Source organism: Lolium rigidum, chromosome 2, assembly GCF_022539505.1.
Source record: "Lolium rigidum isolate FL_2022 chromosome 2, APGP_CSIRO_Lrig_0.1, whole genome shotgun sequence".
In the NCBI taxonomy this organism is placed as follows: Eukaryota; Viridiplantae; Streptophyta; class Magnoliopsida; order Poales; family Poaceae; genus Lolium; species Lolium rigidum.
The window spans coordinates 162,872,175-162,890,747 of NC_061509.1; the positions used below are offsets into that span (position 1 = coordinate 162,872,175).

An 18,573-nucleotide genomic window follows, 5' to 3' on the forward strand; every position below is an offset into this window, starting at 1 on the left:
GGAGTCTCCGTTCCGGCACCCTGCCGGAGCGGGGAAGTGCCCCCGGAAGGCTTCTCCATCGACACCGCTGCCATCTCCACCGCCATCTTCATCACCGCTGCCGCTCCCATGAGGAGGGAGTAGTTCTCCATCGAGGCTCGGGGCTGTACCGGTAGCTATGTGGTTCATCTCTCTCCTATGTGCTTCAATACAATAATCTCATGAGCTGCCTTACATGATTGAGATTCATATGATGATGCTTGTAATCTAGATGTCACTATGCTAGTCAAGTGAGTTTTACTTATGTGATCTCCGGAGACTCCTTGTCCCACGTGTGTAAAGGTGACAGGTGTGTGCACCGTGTGGGTCTCTTAGGCTATATTTCACAGAATACTTATTCACCGTTGAATGGCGTAGTGAAGTGCTTATTTATATCTCTTTATGATTGCAATGTGTTTTGTATCACAATTTATCTATGTGCTACTCTAGCAATGTTATTAAAGTAGTTTTATTCCTCCTGCACGTGTGCAAAGGTGACAAGTGTGTGCACCGTGTTAGTACTTGGTTTATGCTATGATCATGATCTCTTGTAGATTGCGAAGTTAACTATTGCTATGATAATATTGATGTGATCTATTCCTCCTACATATGCATGAAGGTGACAGAGTGTGCATGCTATGCTAGTACTTGGTTTAGTCTTTTGATCTATCTTACACTAAAGGTTACTAAAATATGAGCATTATTGTGGAGCTTGTTAACTCCGGCATTGAGGGTTCGTGTAATCCTACGCAATGTGTTCATCATCCAACAAGAGTGTAGAGTATGCATTTATCTATTCTGTTATGTGATCAATGTTGAGAGTGTCCACTAGTGAAAGTGTAATCCCTAGGCCTTGTTCCTAAATATCGCTATCGCTGCTTGTTTACTCTAGTTTTATCGCGTTACTACTGCCAGCATTACTACCGCTTGTTTACCGTCCCGGGCAAAGCACTTTTCTCGGTGCCGTTGCTACTACTTATTCATACCACCCGTATTTCACTATCTCTTCGCCGAACTAGTGCACCTATTAGGTGTGTTGGGGACACAAGAGACTTCTTGCTTTGTGGTTGCAGGGTTGCATGAGAGGGATATCTTTGACCTCTTCCTCCCCGAGATCGATAAACCTTGGGTGATCCACTTAAGGGAAACTTGCTGCTGTTCTACAAACCTCTCGCTCTTGGAGGCCCAACACTGTCTACAAGAATAGAAGCTCCCGTAGACATCAAGCACTTTTCCGGCGCCGTTGCCGGGACTGAAGAAAGGTACACCACAGAGATCTCTAACTCCCACGTCAACTGTACGCCAGCACTTCTGCGCCGTTGCCGGAGGAAAGGTAAAAGCACTCATACTCGGTTCCGGTAACGTACTTTTCCGCGCCATTGTGTTTGTGCTCGAAGCTATTTCCTTTAGATCCTGCAATTGCATCTTTTTGTTTCTTGTTTACACTAGTTTGGCATAATGGACAACAATGAGCTTCTTATTCTATTTCCTGATTTAAAACATGGATTGTTTGATGCGAAAATTAAAAAACCTATGAAATCTTATTTGCATGCCGGTAGTAATATTAGTATGAACGCTTTGAACACCATTGTTGATAATGATATAGAAAGTTCTAAGCTTGGGGAAGCTGGTTTTCATGATCTTTTTAGTCCCCCAAGCATTGAGGAGAAAATTTTCTTTGATGATACTTTGCCTCCTATTTATGATGATTATAATAGTGGTCTTTTGGTACAACCTACTATGGAGAGTAAATTTTATTGTGATTATACTATGCCTCCTACACTTGATGAGAATAATAATGATAGCTACTTTGTTGAATTTGCTCCCACTATTACTAATAAAATTGATTATGCTTATGTGGAGAGTAATAATTTTATGCATGAGACTCATGATAAGAATGCTTTATGTGATAGTTATATTGTTGAGTTTGCTCATGATGCTACTGAAAGTTATTATGAGAGAGGAAAATATGGTTGTAGAAATTTTCATGTTACTAAAACACCTCTCTATGTGCTGAAATTTTTGATGCTACACTTGTTTTATCTTCCTATGCTTGTTACTTTGCTCTTCATGAACTTGTTTATTTACAAGATTCCTATGCATAGGAAGCATGTTAGACTTAAATGTGTTTTGAATTTGCCTCTTGATGCTCTCTTTTGCTTCAAATACTATTTCTTGCGAGTGCATCATTAAACCTGCTGAGCCCATCTTAATGGCTATAAAGAAAGAACTTCTTGGGAGATAACCCATGTGTTATTTTGCTACAGTACTTTGTTTTATATTTGTGTCTTGGAAGTTGTTTACTACTGTAGCAACCTCTCCTTATCTTAGTTTTGTGTTTTGTTGTGCCAAGTAAAGTCTTTGATAGTAAAGTAAATACTAGATTTGGATTATCGCGCAGCTCCAGCATTTCTTTGTTGTCACGAATCTGGGTCTAATTCTCTGTAGGTAACTCAGAAAATTATGCCAATTTACGTGAGTGATCCTCAGATATGTACGCAACTTTCATTCAATTTGGGCATTTTCATTTGAGCAAGTCTGGTGCCCTTTTAAAATTCGTCTTTACGGACTGTTCTGCTTTTGACAGATTCTGCCTTTTAAATAATCATGAAACATGCAAAATAGATGAAATAACATAAGTATTGTGTCCCAATATGAAATATATCAATGAATAACAGCAAATTATGATATAAAATAGTGATGCAAATTGGACGTATCACTCATGAGGAAGTATGTGGTGTTTTATCTTTCGATCTTGTCATTTACTTTTGACAGACTTTCACAATGGACTAGTGGCACATCCGCTTATCCAATAATTTTGCAAAAAGAGCTGGCAATGGGGTTCCCAGCTCCAATTAATTAACTTTCATTAATAATTCTCTTCACATGTTTTGCTGCGATTCATCGAGTAAGCAACTTAATTTTGCAAATAGACACTCCTCCATGGTATGTGAATGTTGGAAGGCACACGAGGATTCGGTTAGCCATGGCTTGTGTAAGCAAAAGGTTGGGAGGAGTGTCATCCATAAATAAAGAAAAACTAAACTAAAGTACATGTGTAAACAAAAGAGAAGAGGGATGATCTACCTTGCTGGTAGAGATAACGTCCTTCATGGGAGCCGCTCTTGAAATTCTGGTTGATGAGGTAGTTAGAGTGCCCACTACCATTCGTTGACAACAACAAACACCTCTCAAAATTTTACTTTTATGCTCTCTTTATGTTTTCAAACCAAAGCTCTAGCACAAATATAGCAATCGATGCTTTCCTCTTTGAAGGACCATTCTTCTAATTTTATGTTGAGTCAGTTCACCTATTTCTCTCCACCTCAAGAAGCAAACACTTGTGTGAATTGTGCATTGATTCCTACATACTTGCATATTGCACTTGTTATATTACTCTATGTTGACAATTATCCATGAGATATACATGTTACAAGTTGAAAGCAACCGCTGAAACTTAATCTTCCTTTGTGTTGCTTCAATACCTTTACTTTGATTTATTGCTTTATGAGTTAACTCTTATGCAAGACTTATTGATGCTTCTCTTGAAGTACTATTCATGAAAAGTCTTTGCTTTATGATCCAGTTGTTTACTCATGTCATTACCATTGTTTTGATCGCTTCATTCATTACATATGTTTACAATAGTATGATCAAGGTTATGATGGCATGTCACTCCGAAATTATCCGTGTTATCGTTTACCTGCTCGGGACGAGCGAGAACTAAGCTTGGGGATGCTGATACGTCTCCGACGTATCGATAATTTCTTATGTTCCATGCCACATTATTGATGATATCTACATGTTTTATGCACACTTTATGTCATATTTATGTGTTTTCCGGAACTAACCTATTGACGAGATGCCGAAGGGCCAGTTCCTGTTTTCTGCTGTTTTTGGTTCCAGAAATCCTAGTAAGGAAATATTCTCGGAATCGGACGAAATCAAGGCCCAGCATCCTATTTTTACACGAAGCTTCCAGAACACCCGAGAGTCGCCAGAGGGGGGCCACTGGGCCCCCAGACGATAGCCCGACACGGCCTAGGGGGGGCGCGCCCCCCTAGTGTGTCACCGCCTCGTCGCCCCTCCGACTCCGCCTCTTCTCCTATAAAAAGGTCCCTGACCTTTTACCTCGATACGAAAAAGCCACGGTACGAGAAACCTTCCAGAGCCACCGCCATCACGAAGCCAAGATCTGGGGGAAAGGAGTCTCTGTTCCGGCACGCCGCCGGGACGGGGAAGTGCCCCCGGAAGGCTCCTCCATCGACACCACCGCCATCTCCATCAACGCTGCTGTCTCCCATGAGGAGGGAGTAGTTCTCCATCGAGGCGCGGGGCTGTACCGGTAGCTATGTGGTTAATCTCTCTCCTATGTACTTCAATACAACAATCTCATGAGCTGCCTTACATGATTGAGATTCATATGATGATGCTTGTAATCTAGATGTCATTATGCTAGTCAAGTGGGTTTTACTTATGTGATCTCCGGAGACTCCTTGTCCCACGTGTGTAAAGGTGACGAGTGTGTGCACCGTGTGGGTCTCTTAGGCTATATTTCACATAATACTTATTCACCGTTATGAATGGCGTAGTGAAGTGCTTATTTATATCTCTTTATGATTGCAATGTGTTTTGTATCACAATTTATCTATGTGCTACTCTAGTGATGTTATTAAAGTAGTTTATTCCTCCTGCACGGTGTAATGGATCCATGTTAGTACTTGGCGTAGGCTATGATTATGATCTCTTGTAGATTATGAAGTTAACTATTGCTATGATGGTATTGATGTGATCTATTCCTCCTACATAGTGTGAAGGTGACAGTGTGCATGCTATGTTAGTACTTGGTTTAGTCGTGTTGATCTTTCATGCACTCTAAGGTTATTTAAATATGAACATTGAATCGTGGAGCTTGTTAACTCCGGCATTGAGGGTTCGTGTAATCCTACGCAATGGTGTTCATCATCCAACAAAAGAGTGTAGAGTATGCATCTATCTATTCTGTTATGTGATCAAAGTTGAGAGTGTCCACTAGTGAAAGTCTATTCCCTAGGCCTTGTTCCTAAATACTGCTATCGCTGCTTGTTTACTGTTTTACTGCGTTACTACTGCTCCGTTACTACTGCTTGCATTTATTCATACCACCTGTATTTCACTATCTCTTCGCTGAACTAGTGCACCTATTAGGTGTGTTGGGGACACAAGAGACTTCTTGCTTTGTGGTTGCAGGGTTGCATGAGAGGGATATCTTTGACCTCTTCCTCCCTGAGATCGATAAACCTTGGGTGATCCACTTAAGGGAAACTTGCTGCTGTTCTACAAACCTCTGCTCTTGGAGGCCCAACACTGTCTACAAGAATAGAAGCTCCCGTAGACATCAACTCCCACCCTGCAGCATGTCTCTCGAGATCAAGTGCCTACGGTAATGCGCATCCGTTGATGAACGAGAGGTGGAAACACTTTTGACTACTGTGTCCCACTCCAGATCTTATGATTAACACGATTATTACGGCACAAGAATCACTGGACGACATTTGTTGTTTAATCCTAGATGGATATAAACCCTTGCAATGGAACCTCCACCATATCAACACAATCCATGGTTCCATTGCCCACCTCATAGTCATATTCATAGTTATGAAAATAGTGGTTTTGCTTTTTATGCAATAGTGATAAACATAGTACTTTACAAGTAATTTGGTAAAAATACTCAAATGACATGAGCAAGCGATGAACTTGCCTTTCTTGACTGCAAGATTATGCAGGCAAGGTCTTCGGTGCGCAATAACTCCAACTTCTGAAATAGCATCATCGTCCGGTAAGGACGATGTTTAAAAGATTGGCAAGGATGCAATAATGCATAAGTATGAGATGCAATCGCTCTAAGCGTGACCTAACCCCGATGATTTAGGATTAGTGAGTTGTAATGCTTGGTTTAGGTTGTGTTGCACTTTTAGAGTGATTTACAAACAAGGTTCTTATTCAGGTGTGATTATTTGGTATCATAAACAGGTGCTGCAACATATCATAGCAATAACATTAATAGCACACAACAATAAGACTTGGTATAATCCTAACATGTAATGAATAGTTGTTGGTTTAAGCACTATATGTCATGGTTAATGATTGATTATCATATAGTTCAAAAGAATAAGTTTTGAAGAACATGTTCTTTAATAAAGAACAAGTATGATAATTAGGGTTGTGGAGTTCTATGGTTTACTATGATTTCAACTAGTTTTTGGAGTAAGTATTAGATGGATCACAACATAGTTAGGTTCAACAAAAGCTAGAACTTGTAAGGATTGAGCTAAGCCTAAGCATATTAAACAATTAATTACACATGGGTGTTATCAAGGTTGGTTCATCTTTCTAGTGATAGCTAGCTAGGGTTCATAGATTCGATTAGGTAAGATTGATGATTATTCTTTATTGTCTTTAAAAGAATAACTTTTGAAGAACATACTTCTTAAGTACTAAGAAGTATATGATTTAGAGTTGAGGTTGTATAGGGTTTGCTATTGGATCCCCTAAGTAAGGAGTGGTGGTTTCCTAAACAGGATGATTAATAATTATCTTACACTAATAGGGTTTAGTGGAGTATGGTTAGGTAATGCAAGATAATGGGCATGGTTTCTATTAGGGTTCATCACAATGGTGTGATGCTAAGCATGGTTAATTAAGGTTGATATCTGTAAGGATAGGAGCTAGGGTTTAGACTTGGTTGATCCTACTTGATCAACTTGGTTTAATGGTATGCATACATGGAATACTAATTTGCTAGTGATAGGATTCTACATTTTATGTGGACATAGATATGTCTTTAGTTGCTAATCATGGCTCTATGACAATGGAGTAACATGATCACATGTTCTAACCTAGGGTTTAGGTTAGAAACAAATTAGGGTTCATATGGATTGATGGAGCTAGGATTCCTAATGGAGTTAGGGTTTTAGGTTTCACATGAAATGATAGGGTTGTAATATCATTCAATAAGGAATTAGGGCTTCCTAATCACCATATAGTTCTATGATTAATAACCTTATTATAAATTGGAAGTTATTAATAACTTTGAAATATAAATAATATTAGATTGGGCCTTTTTATTATTTTGAATGAATTAATAATTAAGGTAATTATTAATCAGGGTTTAAATCCCTCTAATAAGGATTTAATAAATTAACAAATAAAGAAAATTAATTTAATGTTTTCTTTATTTATTTACTGGTTTTTATTTAATTTGGAAAGTTTTCCTAATTATTGAATTTTTAATTCAATTAAGAGTAAAAGAAAAGGCTTAATTATTAAGTTTAAAACTATTAAATTTTTATTAAAAATAAAAATTTCATATTATATTTTTATTGGATAGAGTTTACTTTTCTAAGAATTTTGTTATCTCATTTGTATTTTTCGGAATTATAATGAATTTTCTATATTCATTTAAAGTTACAACAATTTTTTTGGATTTTTATTTAAATGGAAAAGGCTAAGTGTACCGGTTGGGGTTCTACCCGTGTCACAGACTGGTGGACCGTAGTCCACGTCAGCTGCCAGATGAGACGCTGACCAGGTCAAATCGACCAGGAGTCCCACGAGACAAGTCTCCCCACCGGCGGTTAAACGCCGACGAGTCTGTTCGCGGCGGCGCCGCCGATTTCTGGCGCCCCAGGACGCGCGGCTAGGCTCTACTGAACCTCCGCGACACGTTGAGTACGATGGTGATCTTGGTTTCGCTAATAGATCATCGGAGCATTGCCGGCAAACATGCCCGCGACGGAGCATCTCCGGCGAGACTACGAAACCAAGCTACAGGCGATGATATGATGAGCGAATAGGCTCTAAAGAAGCGTGTGCTCACCCAGGTACTGATGGTATGGTCGATGCCGTTGATTGTGGACGGAGACGGCGAGGAATTCGCCGATTCCGGTGAGATGCTGTGGAAGGGGGTGTTGAAATTGGACCGATTCGTAGCTCCCCTGGATGCGTGCTTCTGCACAGAGGCTTTACGCGTCGAGGCGCATCTCCTGGACCTCTTGCCGGAGTCTGGGGCGGCTCTTATCATCGGCTTCTTCTCCGATGCCGGCGACAGAGCTTGACGGTTTGTGATGAATAGAGAGGGTCTGAGAGAGATTGGTTGGGCGGAGATGAACAAGGATGGCACGGCGGTCACTCTGGTGATTTTATAGGCCTCGAGGTGGTCTGGAATGACGACGAGCGTCGGCGACGAGCGGCCGAGATACGGTGGAGGTGCGGGTTAGGGTTTTTGATGCCCGAATCTTGATGGTCCGACTGGCTGCGGATTCCACGGCCACGCGCTAGGGTTCTGGGACGAAGCTTGCATCCGGCTGAGGCTTATCGGCAACGAGGACGTGGCCGGCGAAGTTGGTCACGGCGTCTCGTGGCGTCCATGCGAGGAAGACAGAGACGACGTCTCCCCGCACGAATTTTAAAGCAGCGAAACGGTATGAGTTTTAGGTTGGGCTGTGCTGGGCTGAGGCTGTTGGGCTGCTGGTGGGTTGTTCGGCCAGGTAGAGCCGAGGTAAGGTTTTCTCCATTCTTTTCTTTTTGTGTTTTTATTTTCTGTTTTAAATTCAGATTTGAATTAATTTATATTTTTGCAGGTATTTGACAATTTGTATTTCATTAGGACTAATAAAAGTATGAATGCATTACTTATTTGTTGTTGAACTAACATTTAATATATGTGAGCTTTATTGCAATTTTCATTTAGGCAAGAATTTAAGTATTCATTTTAATTTCCTTTTTTCATTTAGAATACCACTCCCTTTTGGAATGGTTAGAGTTAATAATTATACTCCAAGTGTTTTAGAAGGTATCATTAGGACTTGATCTCTTAATTGAGAACGTTGTCACTTGCCTATTATTTTATGTGCAAAATTATGTGTTAATAAATTGGGAATTCTGCTAGAACTCCATCCAAGTTTAGAACTATTGTTATGGTTTAATAACACCTTAAAATATCTAGAGTATGTACTACTCTCATCATGGTTTGGTCTTAATTATAATGATAAGTGGTGGTTATAAATGTTTCACCACCACACATGGGTTTTTAATTAGGGTTTTTTGCACTAGGTGTTTCTTATGTTCAATTATTGAAGCATAAGGTTTAACTAATGAGAAATTCTAGGTTGTAGAGATGATATGACACCTATTGCATTGGCTAGGTTTACTCTCCCCAATGCATGATAAAATGGTTACTTGCTTAATATTTCATGTGCTCCTTTAGTTACTAAGGATATGAGAATTGGTTTTATCTTCTACCAGTGGTCTTCTATTATTGTCCTTCATCTATTATTAAAGTAACTAAAGTGGCTATGGCTATTTTTGTAGTTAATTTTGGTTATAATGATGAATGGTTTCTCACCATATAAAGTATAGAGTTTACTCTAAGATTTTCTTATGTTCTCTAGTTGAGGAATAACTGGAATATGGATGTGGTAGGATTCTACTTATGATCATCAAGTGATTGATAAGTTAAATTTGAGATATAAGCCTAGGATTGCTTACTAGTTACCTCCCTATGATTTCATGTGGTGAATAACATATGGCTTACTCTTCTATTTCTCCAAAGCATGATCATGGCATCATCATGAGCAACTTATTCTCAATGTCTTCTACTCCCAATTATTATTTTGGAATGGATTATTCTAGGGTTCTACTCAAGGAATGATGATATGATTATCTAAGCATGTGGTCTGCCTAAGAATTCTACCTTGCTATCTTCTGTAGCTTGTTCTTCGAGAATTCCGATAAACTCCGCATCTTGTGGCATGCCTCCACCACCTAGCTGCTTCATCTTGATCCCAACTATTTTATGGAGTGGCTCAATGTGTTGGTTTTCTTGCATCATGGTGCAAGATGATGAAATGGTTGAAGTGTGAGGCTCCCTTTTTATAGGCTTGAGCAAGCTCTAGTATCATGACACATAGGTGGGTGACTCTTGTTTTGATTCGATGAGTAAGGTGCTTGGTTGTCATGCTCTCTTCCATAGCAATCCTTTAAGCATGAGGTGGCATAGCTTAGGATGCAAGCTATGTAGATATTTTCATCCTATGTGGCATTGGTATTATCCTCTCATGTGATTTGTTTTTGGATAGCCAAGTGGCTTTTGTTACTAAATATCTTGTGAATGATTTTATGCTTGTGGTTGAGTCACTATATCATATGTGATTGTATTTATATTATTATTGGAATCAAAATGTCAAAGATAAGAATTATACCCCAATTTTGAATGGTGATGTTTGATTTTACCAAGGCATGATCATATGAGTTTCAAAATACTCATAGTTTATTTTGTTCAAATAGTTTGAACTATAATTCGTAATGTAAACGAATTTAGTTTTGTGATATTCCACATATTTAATATGTTATGATTGAAATCAGAAGGTGTGACTTTTATGCACTTAGGTCCTTGTGTTTTGCTATATTTGGTATTTAGTTTTAATTCCATTTGATCTAACCCCTTAGATCAAATCATCTCTACCCAAGACAAGGTTTTAACAAAGTCACATTGAAGTTTATAGCACTGGACTTGATGAGCTACTTCAATTCCATCAAGGTCAAGTGAAACTTCTGTTACTATGACTGTTTTACTTTAAAGCGCGAAAATTCCCCGGATTTTCAATGCATGAATGTAATGCACACATTTGTTTCCTCTATTTTTGTAACCCCAAATCCTGAGATATTACAAAGTTCATGACAACGACCTGATCACTTAACTGTTAATGTAGTCATAGTTCAAAAAAAACCTGTTAAAGTTGTCTGCTGAAAACCTGGAGCGGAGCGGATAGGGCGGAGAGGCTGTCAGGCTTAGGCGGGCCGGTGGCTGGCCGAGCTCGAGCAGCGACGCTGGCAAGGGGCCCAGCCGCCCAGATGAAGGGGAGCGGCCAGCGATCGCAGTGAGGGCGAGAGGCGAGCCGACGATGAAGGGGATCGACCGACCGGCAGGAGGGCGGCGACGGCAAGCCGGCGAGGAGGAGGGGGATCGACCATGACCGGTAGGAGGAATGGAGGAGGGGAATCGACGACGCGATACGTTTCCCAGTCAACAAAGGTCGAAGGGGTCCTGGCTTCGTACGGGTGCGATGTTTTTTCCTTTTTCCAATCGATAAAAATTCTGAAATTCAGGGTAGTAAGAAAATGTCTGAAATTTTAGGGTGGGCCACGGCCCACCCGGCCCACCCTGTGTGTCCGCCCATGCCACCCGCCACTCCATATGGTATACCGATTTAACAGTGAAGCAACTGTTTTGTTGGTATGCCATGCAATGAAGTCAGACTGATCATAGTTTGACAACGGTATCCGTAGAATGCGGTACACATCCACGGACCAGAAATTCTCCCGGAGCAACTCCTCATCCCATCCCCTGTTGTTGGGTTAATCAACTCGTCTACTCTTGTGAATAGCTAATCCAACGATGGAGTATTTGATTCGCAAAAAAAAAAAAAAAAAAAAACGATGGAGTATTTTTTATTCTTAGATTTGTTTTTTTTTTGATAAGACTTAGATTTGTTTTCTGAATTTAAAGATTTTGCAACCTCTCGTAGTAGAATCCAAATAAGAAAGATAACGAAAGGCCTGCTTAAGAATTAATAATGGAAAGCCTGTTGGAGGCCCAGTCAGGCCCATCAAACTTAAACCACAATGGGGATCCACAATATAGACCCTTGGAGGCCACGGACAGCAGCAGCTCCTCCATCTCTGAAACCCTCCAAACCCTCGCCGCAATGGCCAGGAAACCCTCGCCCTCCGCCGCCGCCGCTGAGGCGGCCGACAACGATTCCGTCGTCGCCAGCGCGAAGCCCGCCGAGCTCCTAGAAGCAGCGGCCAACCCGCGGCGGCGTCCAAGGGCACGCCCTATTCTTCGACGCCCTCGTCCGGCTTATCCCCCCGCGCTTCTACCTCTCCGTCGACGACGAGGATCGCCCCTACTACCGGGGGCTCTCCAAGTCCGCCAAGGCGGCCATGAAGGCTCAGTCCCGCGCCAACATCAAGGCTGCCCGCCGAGCCCGCCTCGACCCCGCGGGGCCGCCTTCCTCCACCCTTGACCTCCTCAAGAAGTCCGTCGCCAACCAAGAGGCAGAGGACCAAGAGGAGGAGGAGGAGCAGGATAAGTCGCAAGACGAAATCCAGGAGACCGAGGACGAGGCAACCACGGAGGGCGACGATGATGGCAACGATGATGACGAGGAGGAAGAGGAGGATGATGGCGAGAAGGAGATGCTGATGGCCCCGGCAGCAGTTGTTTCCGAAGACCGGTCGGTGACTTACGAGGAGCTCCGGGAGCGGCTTCATCGCCGCATCACAGAGCTCCGTGGGAACCGGTGCACCAGGCCGGAGTTCCTGAATAAGCCCCAGAAGGAGAAGAGCAAGAAGGTGAAGGGGTCTAAAGTGAAGACTGGGAAGGACGAGGGTACAAAGCGCAAGCGTGAGGAGGCTGATGACGCAGAGGGTAAGGATGGGAAGAAGCACAAGAAGGAGGCCGATGGGAAGGCTCCGGATATCGTGTATGGCAATGTGTTGGTTGATCCAAAGGATGCGAGGCGGAGGAAGAAGAGGAAGATCAAGAACAAGAAGAAGGAGCTGGAGCAGGCTAAGCGGATGCAGAGGGCCAAGGAAGATCCTAAGAAGGCTACCAAGATGGCACGGGATTTGGCAACAAGACGTGCTGCTTGGGGAGAAGGTGCACGATAACCCAACGTTGATTAGGCGAGCATGAAGAAGGATAAGAAGAGGCGGAGAAGGCTGCAGAAAGCGGTGGAAGGATAGGCGGAAGACGCGTGGACAGACAAGAGGAAGGAGAAGCGAGAATGCACGGACGAGAGAACATCCGGGAGCGGGCACAGGAGAAGAAGGCGCGCAAAATTGAGAAGCGTGAGAAGAAGCTTATGCGCCCTGGTTTCGAGGGTCGCAAAGAGGGATATGTCAATAAGTGAGAGCTTCATTGGAGGTGATAAGGACCGAGGAGTTACTTTATCCGCTTTATGTTGGCAAGGCTGCATATGTTGATGTTGGTACTCAAAATAGGTATCCCAGTCATGACTGTCATACTTAGTTATAGCTTAAAATTGGAATGTTTGGCAGGCTGTCTAGAAAATATTTTGTGGTGTTCCTTCAGCTTAGATAAAATTTGCAAACAGAAGTTTATGTCTGGGTATTGTTTTCTGAAGCACATGACTGGAAATGTTAATGTTAAATTATGCTTCTGTGGGTGCTGTTTTTTTTTCTTTGACAGTTCTAGCAGTGGCCTGGTCGGTTATGCCAAAGTTTGCATATGATGTTCGATGTATAGGTTTTTTCTGATCTTTGATTGATAAATTAGAATCCGCAGTGCCAACTTCTTATCATGTTATGCATACATTGGATGCCAATCATCTATGAAGCTTGTGTTGTCAAACTTCTTATCTTGTTATGCCTACGTTGAATGCCAATTATCTATGAAGCTTGTGTTGCCATACTTACTAAATCTACCATGTCTGTTTTATCAGCAAATGTGCTGTTGAGTTATAATGCAGTACCCCTTATTAGTTTACTTTCTGCAGTGCCACTTGTATTGAAGTCTCTACAGACAAGTGGAATTTATTTTCCTGAAAACACGATTGGGTCTCTTGTGTCCTTCAGTAGATCAGTGCTTCTAGTTCAAGTGGCTCTGTTGGTAATAGGTGTCTCATCAGCTCATGTATTTGGTACTTAATTGGTTGCTATTACACAGATTTAACACCTGTTTTTCGTTTGCTTGAATTCCGTAAGAATATGGATCATGTTATACTGGTTGAGGGAACAGTTTGAATCTTATCTTCCATGCTGCATCTTTTAATGCCTGCTGTAGTCAATCGCAGTGTGACCCAGTTCATACGCCAGGCATGCTAAATCCAGCTAGTTAGATATCTCTGTTATGAGCTGTGAGTAAATAGTCTACCCTGTTCAGGATGGAGGAAAACTGAAGGAATGCTGTTCCAAAGGAATTAATGCCTTTCTGGCCGTTGGGAACGAAGGAATCTCATCCTACCAATGCTATGTGAAGTTTCGCTAGCCTGCGTTTCATTGGTCATGCTAAGTTATAGCTTGAAATTGGAATGTTTGGCAGGTTGTCTAGAACAGATTTTTTGGTGTTCCTTCATCTGTAATTTCATCATTGAGCTTAGATAAATTGGCACAAAAGTTTATGTTTGGCTTCATTGTTTTCTGTAGCATGAGACTGGAAACGTTAATGTTAAATTATGCTTCAGTGGGTGCTGTATTTTTCCTCCGTTAGTTCTAGCATTGCCTGATAGATTGGTTATGTCAAAGTTATGCATATGATGTTCTGTGACTTTTCACCATGATATGCTTACTCTGGATGCCAGCAATCTATCAACTTTGTTTCTTCAAACTCAAGTAATCTATGATGTCAGTTTTATCGGCAAATGTGGTGTTGAGTTCTTAATGCAGTAACCTTGTTAGTACTTTCTGCAGTGCAGATTCTATTGAAATCTAGTGACATGTGGTATTTATTTTCCTGAAAATACGATAGGCCCCCAGCTTATCTATTTTAAACTTCATTGGCTGTTATTACACAGAAGCAGGACATGTTTTTTCATTTCTTTATTTCCATAAGAATCTAGATCACATTATACTGGTGATGGGGAGGGAACTCTTTTAAGCTTAATTTGTCATGCTGCACCTTGTGATCTATGCTGTCTAGCATAGTTAATTTAAGGTTCCCGATGCCAGATCTGTTTTTGGTAGAGGGTTGTCTCGGTTCATACACCATGCAGCTAAATTTAGTTAGTAAGAATTGCAGAATTGGTGCAAGTTCAGCCGAGAGGCTGTCCAATTTCACATAAGGCATGGCATTCTGACGAATTTTGAAGAGTATACAGATGGTTATACCTGATGGTCACTGGCTGAACTGAAGTGTTGAATATGAGCTGCAGGCCGAATTGCCTGGGATGTTGGGGTTGTTTGTTGTCTGAATAAACTTGAATTGAATGTGACTACTTCATTAAGTAACAAATCTGCGGTACAATTTCACGGTTTTTTGGATGTTGAATACTTTCAGAGTATGTGTTCCTGAACAGTCTCTTTCGTGTCTTTTAGATGCTGAGTACGTTTTGAAGGTGTTCCTGAACACAACCTCTCATACCCGTGTTTATTTTGACGTTTTCTCTCAAATCTTATACTGAGATAAGACACCAGCATTATAGATGGAATGATTACTTCGCTCTACTCTTCTCCCGCTTTCATGACTAGTCGTAGTCCGGTTGCTAAAAAGCGCACTACATTTCCAAACCACATTTGTTCCAAAGCAACTTTGACTATTGTTTTTTCTGCAAACACATTAGTCAAAAATAAAATTTAAAACAGACCAACACAAATATAGCAAAAAAATTGAATTATGTTTCATGAAATATGTAATGATATTGTTTTTCTTTTTATCGCAAGTAATGATACTACGGAGTATTGTTTTTCTTTGAGGACTCCTAATATATCAATAAGCACTTGGCCAAGCCTATTTCTAAGGACAGGAATCTATTGACCTACCAAAAAGCACCGCCTCACCCTGTGCTGCATAATGTTCGCACCAGCGGCAGTTCTCGTCAGCCTTGTGAGAGCCCTAGTGCCAGAGATTGTGCGAAGGTTCATACCCATTCCCACAGCCATGGCGATACCGTTCTTGCTCGACAATCTTCGTAATGAATATTACTTCAGTTTTTATCTGTAGTGAGGTATCTGGAGCATGCCAGTCAGTGCTGGCTCTAGCGAAGGTGCAGCCTCCGATCTGCATGAAGTTCTTTTCGGAGATCCATTATTGCTAGAGTGCTTCATCCAAACCTTGCGATTTTTAAAGATTCATCTCAACGGTAAGTTGTAATGTTCTGTAGTAGTAGGATATCTACTAGCTGTCCCTGATGTCTTGGGGTCGGCTGATCTTCCAGAAAGTATTTGGTATAAAATTCGTTTTACAAATATTCCCTTACCCAAACTACCATTCCGCTTTCATTATTTATCTAATTATACAATCTCATTGCAAAACAGTGCGGGAGCTTTTGGGTGCATCCTTTATTTCATAGCAAAACAAGAGTTACATGGAAAAGAATATGAATAGCAATGTTTTTTGGGTTCTTTTGGTCACGAGGAATGAACAACAGCTTGACTTGGTCTCTCTTCCAAAAATAACTTCCAACACACAACTTCAAATCATGAGACCATCAACTTCGTTATATCACAGATGGTTCATCGAAGCCAGCATGAACTTAACTCTTCATACTCCTTGATAGTATGAGAAGACAAATGACCCAACAACAACACCATTGACAATGAATCGATTATGCAGTCACTTCCCTCGCTTTCAGTGGTAGTGATACTGAAATGACTTACAGCAGTATGACCTGGTATTCCAGAAAATATTTCTAACACACAACTCCAAACCCTGAGACCATCAGCAATGCAGTTTCCTTATATCATCGGCTGTCCATGGAAGAAATCATGAACTTAGGGATGCAAGCAGTTTTCTGTCATAATCCCGCTTCTAGTTCATTTTGAGATTTCTAGTTCAAATTTTGGTCTCAAATTTCGAACTAAAAATCTGAAAATGAACTAGAAGCAGGATATTGGCAGGACCCCACTTGACACATTACATGAATCAACTCTTCTTACCCTAATAGGAGAAGACAAAGGGCCCAACACCAACACCGTTGATTATGCAGCAGTCATTACACTACTCGCTTGCAGTGGTGCTGGTCTCACTGCACATACTCCCTGCTAATAATTCAGACGTCGTCCACGCATACAAAGTAAGCTTGGATACACAACTCATTATAAAGATAAAAATGATGATATCTGGTAGCTTTAAGTGAAGACAAAAGCACCACAAGAACAATAGCTTCTAACATTGTGCACACAGCTCACAGTAACATGCGACCCATAATTCCAAAGTGACACAATAGACAATACTATAACTTATTCACGTTAGCATTCCGAGAGTCTATCCAAAACCTAGTGTTTACCTCTCCACGGAGCAGCATCGACAGCTCCTCAATGTTGAAAACATTCTAACCAAACTGAATTGAAAGAAGAACATAGTAATCTTCAATTAAGCAGGACCCCGCGGCACTTCCTCATTACTGGATGTCTCAGGTGCAGGCGTGCCATCAGCAGCAGATTCTTCTGACACACTCGTTTCCTCAGCAGCAGAATCTTTGAGTTCAAATTCCTCCGCAGTAGCAGGCTCCTGGGCCTCAGAAACTGCTTCTTCAGCCGCACATTCTGCCTGAGGGATTGCATCTCCATTATCTGAGCAGAACCCAAGCTCCTTTTCCAGCTTCTTCCACCCAGACAACATATTATCAGGGAACTTCTTCTTCACCTCGGAAATAACCTGCTTGGCCTCAGCCACCCTGCCTCCCTTTGCCAATCCTTCAACAAATCCCTTCATTGTCTTAAAGTCTGGCACCTTGTGCTTGCTGATGCTTTCCCTAAAAATCTCCAACGCAGCATCAAAATCTCCATGAGCAGAAAGGTATGCCATCATATGCTTATATGTGGCCGCATTCGCCGGGCACCCCTTGTCACCTAGCGAACGGTACAGCGCCTTGGCATCCTCCACCTTCCCAGCCTTGCAATAGGCCGTCATGAGGAAATTGTAGGTGATGGTGTCCGGCTCCACTCCATCAGCCTCCATTTCCGCCACCACCTGGAGAACACCATCAGGCTTGCCGTCCAGTCCATGGCTCATCGCCCTCACATTATACGATGCTTGGTCCGGCTTGCACCCGCTCTCCAGCATCTGCTCCCACAAAGCCTTGGCCTCCTCACTCTTCTTCTGCTTATACATGGAATCAATCATCGTGGTGTAGATGGTGGTGGTCGGCGGTATACCTTCCTCGCGCATCCGGGCGAGCACCTCGTGCGCCTTCGCATCGTGGCGAACCATGCAGTGGGCCTTCACCAGGATGGCGTAGGAGGCGGCGTTGGGGGTGATCGAGAACTCCTTGGAGAGCTCCTCGAAGAGGACCGGGACGCGGCGGTGGCGGCGGCACCGGACGAAGCCCGATAGGAGGGCGTTGAATGGCATCGAGGAGATCGGGGACGCGAGGGACGGCGCGGCGGAGCGGAAGGCGTCGAGGGCCTTCTCCGGGAGCCCCGCGGAGGCGTAGGAGCAGAGGATGGCGGAGAGGTGCGGCTCGGTTGGGGACGCTTGGATGTGGGAGGAGAGGAGCTTCTCGGCGTCGGCGTGTCGCCCGGCGCGGGAGAGGCGGCGCGCGGCGAGGGAGAGCGCGTGGCGCGTGGAGCCGGCGGAGAGGGAGGTGGTGTCGATGGCCTCGAGGAGGGAGATGGAGCGGTCGGCGTCGTACTCCCGGCGGAGGCGCGTCTTGGCGGCCGAGGCTGAGAGGGTGGGCGCTGCGGGAGGTGTTGCCGTGGTGGCGCAGAGCGTGCGGAGGAGCACGCCGTCGCGGCGGCTGCTGCGGCGGCGGAGGAGGAGGGAGGCGAGGGCTGCCATTTCGACTTGGAATTGGATCAGCGAGTTGGGGTTTTGGGTTTTAGGTTTTGTGC

At 42.7% G+C, this 18,573-nt stretch overlaps 1 protein-coding gene and 1 pseudogene across 1 annotated transcript; one reads left to right on the plus strand and one right to left on the minus strand.

The window, feature by feature from the left end:
* Window positions 1-11,747: 11,747 nt before the first annotated feature.
* On the plus strand, window positions 11,748-12,974 carry LOC124687607 (annotated as a pseudogene).
* Window positions 12,975-16,930: 3,956 nt separating this feature from the next.
* On the minus strand, window positions 16,931-18,520 carry LOC124690273 (pentatricopeptide repeat-containing protein At4g36680, mitochondrial-like). Its single transcript, XM_047223675.1, has one exon. It carries the CDS (start codon window positions 18,518-18,520, stop codon window positions 17,114-17,116), a length of 1,407 nt encoding a protein of 468 aa, XP_047079631.1. The 3' UTR covers window positions 16,931-17,113.
* Window positions 18,521-18,573: the final 53 nt, after the last annotated feature.

Coding starts and splice junctions, on each gene's coding strand:
- LOC124690273 (XM_047223675.1), bottom strand. CDS start 18,520: ATGGCAGCCCTCGCCTCCCTCCTCCTCCGCCGCCGCAGCAGCCGCCGC.